Source organism: Geotrypetes seraphini, chromosome 11, assembly GCF_902459505.1.
Source record: "Geotrypetes seraphini chromosome 11, aGeoSer1.1, whole genome shotgun sequence".
NCBI classification, from domain to species: Eukaryota; Metazoa; Chordata; class Amphibia; order Gymnophiona; family Dermophiidae; genus Geotrypetes; species Geotrypetes seraphini.
In genome coordinates this window covers 51532638-51545430 of record NC_047094.1, presented here as the reverse complement: position 1 = coordinate 51545430, position 12793 = coordinate 51532638, and the positions used below count along the sequence as shown (strand labels likewise).

Sequence of the window (12793 nt, the reverse complement as noted above, 5' to 3'; positions counted from 1 at the left end):
CTGTTACATTAACGGGTGCTAGAATAGATGTGTCTGTCTGTCTGTGTTTCTTTATCTCTCTTTCCTTGGCCGCTGTCTGTGTCCTTCTGTCTCCCCCCCCGAGCAAAGCTGTTTGCCCCCAGCACACACCTCCCCCCAAAGCAGCCCCCTTTCCCTCTCCCTAACTTTCTCTCCATGGCCCTCTTCTGTCTTCCCCCCCCCAAGAGCAAAGCTGTTTGCCCTAAGCACACCCCTCCCCCCAAAGCAGCCCCTTTCCCTCTCCCTGTCTCTCCATGGCCCCTTCTGTCTGCCCCCAGAGCAAAACTGTCTGTCCCCAGCACACCTCCCCCCCAAAGCAGCCTCTTTTCCCTCTCCCTATCTCTCCATGGCCCCTTCTGTCTTCCCCCAGCACACCCCTCCCCCAAAGCAGCCCCCTTTCCCTCTCTCTCTGGCCCCCTGAATTAATCCCCCTGCTTACCCTCCCTCCATCCCGGCATCTTCTGGCCCGCTCCTCTTCAAAGCAGGCCGCGATCGTGGTGGCCGGCCCCAGTGAACTTCACAGGCTGCTCCCCAACCTGGAAGCACGCTCCCCCCGACACGATTCCGTGCGTCAGAGGGAACGTGCCACCGAGGCCGGAAAGCAGCCCGTGAGGCCTGCCAAAGCCGGCCACGATCGCAGGCTGCCCCGAAGAGGAGGAGCAGTGGCAGCGGCAGCAGCGGTGAGCGAGGGTGGGAGGTATGTTCCAGCTTGCTTCGGGTTGGTGAGGTGAGGTGAGGTGAGGGCGGGAGGTGTGTTGAGCTTGCTTCGGGTTGGTGAGGGCGGGAGGAGGGGAGTGGCCTGAGTGATCATTGGCTGGGTTCTAAAATGGAACACGGCCACTGATCACACACCACAGCGGCAGTAATCACGCTTTTTTTAAAAGCGCATGCACCGCTAACCTTTTATTATATAGGATATGTAATAACAAGTCAGATGGGGCTGGTTCATCCACTACAGAAACCATCCTGCTCTAGAAATTAATGGCTATTCTCTCCACAGAGAGATTAAATAGATTAAATTTTGCAAATAATAAAACTTTCCAGTATGGAACATGGTCTCTGCTTCCTTATGTTTGTCATTGCTGAGAGAAAGCAGCTTCCTGGCTTTGCACAGGTTTCTGCCATCCAGAAGTGTCTGCAGAGAAATGTTTTTTTGCAGACTGGAGTAAGGATACTAAAGTAAAACTTGGCTCACTGTCCAGGACAATCCCTGTTAAACAGTCACTTTTATTGATGAATTAACAATCTGGGAAAGAGAGTGATAAAATGCAAGCAGCTCGATCTGGTCTTTGGGTGGCTGTATCCAGCATCTGTGCACCTATGAAATATGAACATAGAAGGAAGAAATCGAGGTCCATAGTCAGGGTTCCTTGTTTCTCCTGTGATGCTACAGTAAAATCCATAAAATATGTGTTGCTGTGTAATTCCGTTTTCTGTAACAGAAGCCAGGGGTGGGGGAGAACATAAGAACATAAGAATTGCCGCTGCTGGGTCAGACCAGTGGTCCATCATGCCCAGTGGTCCGTTCACACGGTGGCCCTTAGGTCAAAGACCAGTGCCCTCTTTGAGTATAGCCTTACCTGCATATGTTCTGGTTCAGTAGGAACTTATCAAACCCTTTCTTGAATCCTTGGAGGGTGCTTTCCCCTATGACAGCCTCCAGAAGAGCGTTCTAGATTTCTACCACTCTCTGGGTGAAGAAGAACTAGGATAATCCCCAAAATATTTAATAATACTAATAATTTATTCTTATATACCGCCAAACCATTAGCTCAAAGCGGTTTACAGCAAGAAAGAACTGCACAAACAGTGAATACATAAGCATATCAAACATAAGCATATCAAACATAAGCATATCAAAATTTCTCAGAAAATACAAAATGGCAATTAAGTCACATATTTATCAAACAGGTGAGTTTTAAGAATTTTTCTAAATCAATAATAAGACTGAGCTTGGGGAATAAGCATATTCCAACGCAAAAGTTTTTCCTACGAATCTCTAATAACGACATGCTTTTACCGACGGAAATGTAAACCAGTAAGTTTTTCGTGTATTCTTATTTGAATTTAAAAAAAATTCAAAGGGGGAAGAGAGGTAGATTGGAGTCAATCCAAGGTGAAAGAATAAGCAGTGGTGGCGGCACCTCTCTTTCTTCGTCCAGTGGTCTGACAACTTTCTCTCTCCTTCCATCACCCTTCTCCAGAATCTGACATCTCTCCTTTCTTTGAGTCATCTGTCCTCCCTCCAAGTGTAATATTTCTCTTTCCCTCCTCTCCACCACTATCATGTCCAACAATTCTCCCTCTTTCTTCCTTTCCCCATGTATATCATCTCTTTTTCCCTCCCACTCCATACACAGGCAGTGTAATATTTTTTTGTTTGGGGGCCCAAAAGCTCCACCCCAGACTCGCCTAAACTCCACCCCCATAATAATAATACTAATTGTAATGCAATTTCTTCTATCCATTTTTCATTTACATAATGGTAACCACAAAATTAAAAATAACCACAAAGCACACTACGCAGAGAAAGTGTTAATTATTTATATTTGGGGTTTTTTCAAAGATGTCAAGGCAGATGACTTTAAAATATGCAATGCCATCCCAGTAACAATATAGAAAAATAGACAAATATAGTCTGTCTTTCTTTCTCAATCCAGCCCCTCCCCTTTGGATCCAGGTATCTCTCTCTTTTCCTTCTGCTTACTCTCCCCAGATCCAGTGTCAGTTCTGCTTTGTACCTACCACCACCTTTATTCCAGGTCTCCCTCCTCTGTTATGATCCTCCATCTCTCTGTTTTATCTCAGGGTCACTCCCCCTCTGCCTGCACCTCCCATAGTCCAGCATCTGCCTCCTGTCATTCCCCTTTGGTCCAGGCCTTTCTATCTCTGTCTTATTTCTGCTTACAACCCCTCCCCCTGTCCTATTGACAACATGTCTCCCTCTCCCTCCTCTGTTATGATCTTGCATCTCTGTTCTTCTTCCTAGGATCTCTCCCCTCCCCTCTGTCTCTTCTGTCTGTACCTCCCATAGTCCAGAATCTGCCTCCTGTCTTCCCCCTTTTGGTCCAGGTCTCTCTCTCTCTCTGTCTTTTTTTCTGCTTACAATCTCCTTCCCTCTCTCTCCCTCCTCTGTTATGATCTTCCATCTCTTTGTTCTTCCTCAGGGTCTCTCCCCCTCTGTCTCTTCTGTCTGCACCTCCCATAGTCCAGAATCTGCCTCCTGTCTTTCCCCTTTGGTCCAGTCCTCTCTTTCTCCTGCTTACAATCCCCCTCCCCCTCCTCTGTTATGATCTTCCATCTCTCTGTTCTTCCTCAGGGTCTCTCCTCCTCTGTCTGCACCTCCCACAGTCCAGCATCTGCCTTCTGTCTTTCCCCTTTGGTCCAGGCCTTTCTCTCTCTGTCTTATTTCTGCTTACAACTCCCCCCCCCCCCCGGTCTTCCTTTACTTCTTACTAAGTCCCCCTCATTGCCTTCCAGCCTTTGTCCCACCCCCCTCCCCCGAAGCCAGCCAGCCTGCCTACCTCCCTGCCGTAGCTAGCCTGCCAGCCTCCTTCCCATACCGAAGCCTGGCCTACCCACCACCAATTCTTCTTTCCCCGGTCCGCCACCGAAGCCAGTCTACCTCCTTCCCTGCCTGACGCGCCGAAGCCTGGCCTACCCGCTGTCGATTCTTCCTTCCCCCCGGTCCGCCATTGAAGGCAGTCTGCTTTGCTTTCTCCCTTGCCTGGCCTACCCACCGCTGATTCTTCCTCCCCCCCCACGGTCTGCCGCCACTTTCCTGCAGCAAATCCAAGAAGAGCCAGGCACGTGCAACGGCGCTGGCCCACAAGCCTTCACCTGACATCTTAATTCAGCAGCAACTTCCTGTTCCTGCCTAGATGGGCGGCTGTTGAATTAAGACTTCTGGGGCAGGCCGACAGCAGAAGGCTCATCTCGTGGATGCTGCACTGCAGCTGCCAGAACATTTAAAATAACAGTGACCCGGGGTGGCAGGTGTGGGGAATCGGAGCTGAAGCGATTGTGCTGCAGGGTCCCACTGGGGGGGGAGGGAGGTAGGAAGATTTAAAGAAAATTTATAATTACAGCTGCCAGGAGGTAAGATGGGGGAACCAAACCATCACCAATTTTTGGGGAGGCCATGGCCCCTGTGGTCCCCCCCATTCCAATGTTTATGGTGTGACCAATGGCTATAGATGGAGAAGTATATACATGAGCATGGGCATCAGAATGGGGGAAGCCAAAGGGCCATGGCCGCCCCAAAGATTGGCGATGGTTTGGTCAGTTCCAGCCCACCCATCCCATTCCCAGCGCTGTACTTTTAAATCTTCAGGCAGCCGCCGTGCAAAATCAACGAGCAGGCCTGCCCCAGAACCCTTCATTTTACTTCCGGGAGCAGGCTTGCTCATTGATGCTTCACGGCAGCTGCCCAAAGATTTAAAAGTACAGCACCGGGAGGAGGTGGGTGGGGGAGTTGGGAGCTGGTAGAGGTGCCACAGGATTCTGCTGGCTAGGGTGGTGCCCTTGGGCCTATGCATGAGAAAGAGCCTGCGATTAGTAGTGTGTGACTGAAATTTGATAAAGGATTGGGGGGAGGTGCCCTCAGATCTAGACTCTTAAATTGATATGCATGTAAATCTCACACATATTAATTAGGGCAATGGTTCCCAAACTGGTCCTGGAGGCAGCACAGCCAGTCAGGTTTTCAGCATATCCACAATGAATACTCATGATAAAAAAATGATATAAATCCATATATCTGTGACCCCTCAAAGAATGCCTCTATTGAGGAGTGGGAGGTACTGGATTCTTTGGGAAGTCACCGAGTATGAGTGTGTGTGCATAGAAGAAATTAATGGGAGGAGTTGGAGGACCCTAACCAGAGTGCAAAGGGGGAATAGTATAAAAGGGAGAAAAGAAGGAAAAGCAGGGCTTTTGGTCATCCTGACTCTTCCACCAGAGCCCTGAAAGTGCTGGCATGAAAGTCCTTGTGGGTTTGCCAGAAGGGCAGACAGCAGAGTGTTCCAGCTTGGTGGGAAGATAGCATGGGCCTAGGCTGAAGAGTAAGGGTGAGACCCAGAGAAGCTCACCAAGAGAATCCCTGGGACCAGTGGCGTGGCAAGGGTGAGAGGCACCTCTCCCTGCTTCCCTTCCCCCGTACTTCTGTAACATTTGTGGCATGAGCAGTAACCCCCAACCTGCTGTCATGCCTATGTGGGCTTGCCCTCTGATGTCACTTCCTAGGTGTGGGTCCAAGAAGAGACATCAGAAGAGCTGACGCAGGCACAACAGCAGTTTGGGGGTTGCTGCTCATGCTGCAAACTTTACAGAGTTATGCAGGAAGGGAAGTGGCATGTGGTAGTGGGGGCAGGGTAAAAGCAGGGGGGCCGTAGAGAAGAACAGGCACCGTGCCCCTATCAAGACAGCACCTGGGGCAGACTCTCCCCTTACACCACTGACTGGGACTTTGCTCTCTCAAGGATGACAGGAGAGGACAGAGCAAGGATTGCGTGGAGCCTGTATGGAGTGCATCAGCTTGGTGGAAAGATTAGAGTGGCCCCAGGCTGGGGGACGAGGGCAAGACCCAGAGCTGCTCAACATATGTACCATAATGAAAGTGTTCTTGAATGGAGTTAATTACAAAGAGTTTTGAAAAGTGTCAGTATTCTGATGAAATAAACTGTAAATAGCTGTGCATTAAAATTACAATCAAGTTTGAAGTTAAGTTCCAGTTATCAATTGGACTTTAGTCTTAGCTTGATGTCTTTGGTAAGAGGTAAAGTAAGGAAGAACTGATGTGGTAATTGAACCCGGGAAAGTGATCCTTCGTCCTACCAGATCAAATCGGTCCCTGACCTAAACCCAGCTTAGGGACAAACTTTTCTGGTGTCCGAGACTGTGTGTGAGTGAGACCAGGGTTACATATCATTTTATACAATTTACAGTTATAATAAATTTAGCCTTTCTTATTTATGATATTAGTGCATGTGACTCACTTCCAGGCTGGAGATTCTGCGAAGTCCCGGATTTCTGACCATCCCCCATGGGACTTGCAGCACCATTTATTTCAGTGGGCAGGATAAGGAGCTACATATTTCACACTGGAATATACTGTAGATTCAAAACCAGAACTAACTCAGCTGGAAATGGATAACTTGGCATCTCTGAACGGTACTTCCAATCCAAACAGTTCTATCAGAAGGAATAAATCAATAGTTTCCCGAAAATTTAATTAATTTGTAAACTACAAAGCCTGCCAGGTAAGCAGTACGTTTGTCTGATGAACAAGATATATATAAAAAATCACCATGCGAAAGAATGAATAAATGCTTCCCAATACTTCTCATAACACCGTAACGCTTTTTCTTTTAACGATCTCTTCAGCTCACAGGGAGTTATGTGGTGACGTCATTAGCAAGCGTCTGTCGTATATACTGGGCGCCGTCAATTTGACGGCTAGAAAAGACTAGCTTTGGTTTACGGCGGGGAAAATGTAAGTTTATAATGGTGGGGATGCTTTATAATCCACCTCCATCCCTCTAGCACTGCCGATCTGAGCTCTTGGAAGCCGTAGGAATGGAACAAGAGAGGGTCTAAGGTGTTTGCGGCGCTGTTATTGAAGCGGTGTCTAGAGTTCTCTGATTGTCTTTTCGCTAGCATAGTCTGTGTAGACGCAGGTTGAGTCCCGGGTTTGCGGCCTAGCTGTTTTCTGTTTGCCAGTCGGGACGTGAGGGATTAACCTTAGTTTTTTTTTGCCTTTTGTAGGGAAGCTTCCAGACCGAGTGCTAGCCTGTGCATTTCTCTCTTTACTCCTCAGTAATTGATGGGGTCTTCCTATGACTTTCTGTGTAGTTCTTTTCCCCACCGTGTCCGATGATGATCTTCTTGAGGATGGCGATTGGATTTCCATATCCCTTCGTTTACTGACTGCTATGCACTGTCGCTTGGGACATTGGTTACAGCAGCAATCCTTCCCCCACCCCTTTTATTGATGATTAGGGTAGCTAAAGTTGAATCGTTGTTGTGAAAACTACTCTTGTTCAGCTGCTTAAATTGTGTCGTTTTAATAACACGGATGGGAGTGGGTGGAGAGGGAGCTTGATGAGCTGCTTATCAATATTAGGGCTACCCCTTTATTATATGCAAAGAAAAATAACTTGGCTTAATCTACAATATATAGTTTATCAAACTAATCTCAAATTGTGCACTTAAGTTGCACCTTTTATGCTGCAATGCAGCTGTGACCTAGCAAATCTGGTCACTTGACTCTTATTTCCAAGTTGAGAGCCATTATATACTGTGTTTCCCCCCCAAATAAGACAGTGTCTTATATTAATTTTGGGCCCCCCAAATGCACTAGGGCTTATTTTCAGGGTAGGTCTTATTTTTTCATGTACATGATTATCTCTCCCTTCCTCTCCTTCACCCCAATTCTTCCTCTTTCTTTCTCTCCCCCACATGTGCAGCATCTCTCCTCCCCTCTCACCCACCCCCTTGTGTCTTCCCTCAGCAGCATCTTTCTATCCCTCCCTCCCATCCCTCGTGCAGCAGAACCTTTGCACACTTATATCCCTCCCTTCGATGTAGCAGAAACCTTGAGCAGCCCCCCTCCTGCACCCGCCACACAGCTGAACCCCCGCTGACCCTCTCATCCTTCCATTCCTCCCATCTGAACACCGCCGACCGTGAGACCTATATATCTCACTCCAAAAAGTAGCATCAGCAGCACTCTAAACAAGCTGCTTCATGACCTTCTCCCACTGGGGCGTTCCGTGCACCGCATTACTGATGACATCATCATTGATGCAGCAGAGGGAATGCCCTGGCGGGAGACGGCCACAAAGCAGCCTGTGTAGAGTGCTACTGATACTGCTCTTTGTAGGTCTCGCGGTCGGAGGGTCAGCGGGGTTCAGACGGGAGGGAGAAATGGAAAGATGAGAGGGGCAGGGGGAAGTGCTGCTGCTGGCGAATCCAGGGATATTCGGGTTAGGCTTCCGGGAACTAGGGCTTACTTTTGGAGTAGGGCTTATTTTAAGACCTACCCTGAAAATAATGCTAGGTCTTATTTTCGGGGAAACACGGTAGGCAGGGCTCTGCAATCGACCAGTAGATCGTGATTGACGTGTTGGACACCCCTACTATAAATGGTGCTCATAGTTACATGTGCAGTTGTGTGCATATAGAGTATTACCACTTAAGGTGTGTAACTTAATTGGCCTAAATTAGTGTATAAGTAGATTAGCAGCTTGTTCTATAAAGTGCACATGTATAGAGCATACCTACAAAGGGTGTTCACCTGGGTAAACCATAGGCCCCAAAGTGACAGACTGGGTTAGGAACTGGTTGAGTGGAAGGCGACAGAGGGTAATGGTCAATGGAGATAGCTCTGAGGAAAGAGATGTTGCCAGTGGTGTGCCTCTAGTATTCTTGAGCCTGTTTTTTTAACATTTTTATAAACAATATTGCTGAAGGGCTTTTGGATAAGATTTGCCTCTTTGCAGATACTACCAAAATCTGCAATAGAGTAGACATCCCGGATGGTGTGAATAATAATAAGAATGGTCTAAAATTTAGTGCTTAGAAATGCAAGGTCGTGCATTTGGGCTGCAAAAACCTGAGGGAGCGGTACAGTTTAGGGGGTGAAGAACTTATGTGCATGACAGAAGTGTGGGACTTGGGTGTAATTGTATGCTATGATCTTATAGTGGCCAAATAGGTTGAAAAGGTGATGGCGAAAGCTAGAAGGATGCTAGGGTGCATAGGGAAATGTATGGCCAGTAGGAAAAAGGAGGTATTGATACCCCTATATAAGACTGGTGAGACCTCATTTAGAATATTATGTACAATTCTGGAGGCTGCACCTTCAAAAAGATATTAAAAGGATGGAATTGGTCCAGAGGAAGGCTATTAAAATGATGTGTGGTCTTCATCATAAGGTGTATGGGGACAGACTTAAAGATCTCAATATATATACTTTGGAGGAAAGGCGGGAGAGGGGAGATATGATAGACGTTTAAATACCTATGTGGCGTAAATGTGCATGAGTCAAGTCTCATTTGAAAGGAAGCTCTGAAATGAGAGGGCAAAGGATGAAGTTATGTGGTGATAGATTACTCCTGAGCCTAAGGAAATACTTTTTTACAGAAAGGGTGGTAGGTGCATGAAAGTCTCCTGGAAAAGGTGGTAGAGACAAAGACTGTGTCTGAATTCAAGAAAGCGTGGGATAAATGACAATTAAACACTTTTACCTTTTGCTGAACTACACAAGTAGGCAAGCGTTAGTGCTATATAGGAGGCAATTCTTATATAGTTTGCTAAAAATTGTCAACAAAATTTGCAATAAGCTAGTATTCAGTAACACCAAAATTTACACAACAGCAGAAAATGCATCTAAATTTAAACACAAACACTTATGCCATATCTATAGCAGGTGTAAATGCACATGCCTGAATGGTGTACCTGGTGCACACTAGAATAGTCAGACTGCCTATGGAAACATGATGGCAGATAAAGGCCATTTATCTCTTGCTGCCACAGGGTAAGTCTTGCAATAGGAACCAGGGCTGTGGAGTTGGTACACCAAGCCTTTAATTCAGACTCCGACTCCTCTGTTTTTCTACTGTCCTGCCCAGACTCCAACTTCTACTGATATTAGGCTTTATATTTTTTTTTTGTGGATCTAAAGTATTGGTAAACATAATTTGGGTCCAACTCTTTAGGAAAAGACTTTATAGAAGTGAAAGATTAAATTAGTACTTTAGATCCAGGCTAAAGCTACAGTCATGTGAAAAAATTAGAACTGAATATTTCATGCGGTGTCCTTTTTAAGAAATGTTCACATATCGATGTCAAATCTTTTTTTTTTTTAATCTCTGGAAAGAAAGTGAGGTAATTGCAGGTAAACAACAAAAGTTTTCCTTGATTTACTCATGAAACAAAAGATATCCACAAAAATGTGTATTCTAACTGAGGAATAAATTAGGACACCCCCCCCCCCACATATCCTCCCACTTAATGTGGCTCAAATCGCATACAGGTGTATCACATTTGGTGCACATGATTAGAACATTGTTACTCAGCATTTTTAAGGAGCTTTGCCCTTCTTACACCTCAACATTTAATTTAGTGTGTTCATAACTGCTGCGGAGAGAGTGAACACCATGGTGAGATTGAAAGAGTAGTCTGAGGCCGTTGGGACAATATACCAGCCTGAAACTTAAATTCTGCTATAGAAGAACATAAACACTTTAATCTTAGCATTTGACCTACAGGATGATAGCATAATGTAAGACAGTATTTCTGTCAGTGATTTTTCTGTAAATTGTAGTTTCAAATTTACCTGCTTGATAGCGTAGCTGTATGTCTAAGAAATTAATAGTAGACTGATCAATTGTAACACCAAATTTTATATGTTGGTTACAACTATTTAAATATAAAACAAACTCATCAAGTTCCTCTTTAGAACCCAACCACACAAAAAAATATAATCTAGGAAGCACTTAAGAACCATAATATTGCTGGGAATGGATTACAGCTCTCCCTCCGTATTCACAGGGGTTAGGTGCAGAGCCAGCCCGCGAATAGTGAAAAATCACGAATAAGTTTTTGCACCGGCTCTGACCCACCCCCGCCTTCCTCCTGCGGCCCTGGACCTTACCTGGTGGTCTAGCAGTGATGCGGAGCAAGAGCGATCTTCCTATGCTCCTGTCCCGTGCGAAGCCATTAATAAAATGGCTGCTGTGAGTTCCCATTGTAGTCTCGAGACTACAACGGGAACTCGGCAGCCATTTTGATGATGGCTCTGCATGGGGCAGGAGCGTAAACCGATTGATCCTGCCCCGTGTCGCTGCTAAACCACCAGGTAAGGTCCGGGGAGGTTCGGGCAGCCTGTAAATAGAAGAAAAGAAGAAGAAGAAAAAAAATCGTGACTAATCAAATTTGCAAGTAAGGAAACCGCGAATCTGGAGGGAGAGCTGTATAAGATCCTCATAAAGATATTGGCTAAGTGTTCCAAAAGGTGCTTCCGAGATAGTAAAGGAGGATCATTCTGGATTTATTGAAGGCAGGCAAACTTTGACAATATCCGGAGAGTATTTCATTTGATATGGAGAGTTAGACAAAACAAAATACCCACATTGGTGCATTCTATTGATACTGAAAAGGCCTTAGATAAGGTGGCTTGGCCTTTTATGTATAGCACCCTTACTAAAGTGGGTATGGAAGGAGATTTATGTCTATTGGATATGATTGTTATACATTAATCCCCCCTGATATTTGCACGAACTGTGGAACCTTTAGCACAATATGTGTTTTCTAATCCAAATATTTAGGGAATTAGGGGAGCTGGACAAATGCATAAGATTCTTCTTTATGCAGACAATATTTTATTTTTTGATAAAGGAACCAAAGAGGATATTAACAGAGATCACACAATCTTTGATAAATTTTGGCAAATTATCAGGTATTAAAACTGTGACCAATTTGGAATAGTTCTTTACTCATTTTATTTTGTTGTCATATTAAGAAAATGAGAATTAATTTTTCCATTCCTACTACAGCATAAATAGTTCGCTTTGAAATCGCCTTCGTAAGGATGATTAATCTTCTTTTAACAATTTTGCTATTGTTTCCTGATTAAACCTAGCAGGACTGTGGCACCTAAACTGACTTCAGAATTTATCTTGCAGAATAATTTTTAAATATGGCTTTTACTTTTTGTGGCTAATAGGGGAAAAAAATCCCTAAACCAAACAGTAGCCCAGTGTGACTAATGTAAATTATTATTTTGGGTTCTCCTGTCAAGGGCTCCTTCTCCAACCAAGCGCAAAGACCGATCTGAAGACAAATCGAAAGACCGCACTAAGGACAAGATGGTTATCAAGGAATCTGGTGAAAAAGAGCGTGGGAGGGACAAAACACGGAAAAGACGCAGTGCTTCTACAGGCAGTAGCAGTAGCAGGTAATGGATGCATCATGCCCCACCTTTAATAAGTGTGGCCGATAGGTGATTCTGCCGTTGAAATATTTGCGGTTTTTTCTCTGTAATGATGTATTCTAGGATGGAGCTTGAAACGTGTTGACAATTAACTTAAATCGGATAGATCATTTGTTTATGTTTCTAATCTACTCATCCGTGCCTTCTACTTTCTCATAGAATTCTTTCAATATTTTTTGTGTTTAGAATGTTTAGACCAATGTATTGCAAACTGTGTGCTGCAGCAGATTCCAGGTGTGCCCCGAGACGCCGGTAAGGAGGAGAGGTGCTGGTGCCAGCTGACTGCTTACAGGAGGTGCCTCTTGCTGTGAGAGGCACATCCTACAGGCAATCAACCAGTGACAACGACTCTCCTCCTCTCCACACACCTCCCCTCCTCCAGGATCTCCCACTGCAAAAGTGACAGGTTCAGGGGCCTCCGCACGTGTATGGATGTGAACATGATGACATCACACGTGCATGACGTCCACGCACTTCTTGCTCATTGTTGCTCACAGCTGTTTCCTATAAACATTTCAGAAAATAGTTGAAAACTTACCTATTCTCTAAATATTTGACTACTTAATTTATTCCATTCCATAAATTATGTCTATTCTTTTTAATATTTTGTAAGCCGCGTAGAACATAGAAACTGATTGCAGATAGAAAGCCAAATGGCCCATCTAGTCTGCTCATCCACAGTAACCATATAGAAACATAGAAATATCTAGCCTATCTAAACCAGTGTATCTCAACATGCAGTATGTGTACCCTAAGGGTATGTGGGTCACTTGTTGGGGG

General features: G+C 45.2%; 2 protein-coding genes across 4 annotated transcripts in view; one reads left to right on the top strand and one right to left on the bottom strand.

Annotated features, from left to right (window-relative positions):
• Positions 1-6516, bottom strand: part of LOC117369105 — a 52292-nt gene extending 45776 nt beyond the window's left edge. Inside the window, exon 1 of the mRNA XM_033963109.1 lies at positions 6015-6516. The gene's annotated coding sequence lies outside the window, so the exon portion shown is untranslated. The remainder of the gene's footprint in view (positions 1-6014) is intronic.
• RNPS1 (RNA binding protein with serine rich domain 1) overlaps positions 6256-12793 on the top strand; it is a 32356-nt gene continuing 25818 nt past the window's right edge. Inside the window, exons 1-2 of one of the 3 annotated variants that reach the window (XM_033963114.1) lie at positions 6256-6278; positions 11822-11977. In XM_033963114.1, coding sequence (XP_033819005.1) covers positions 11889-11977 — 89 coding nt within the window. In that variant the 5' untranslated portion in view covers positions 6256-6278; positions 11822-11888. Of the gene's footprint in view, positions 6279-6384; positions 6617-11821; positions 11978-12793 lie in introns of those variants that run through there. The other 2 variants (XM_033963112.1, XM_033963113.1) reach the window with 2 other exon arrangements.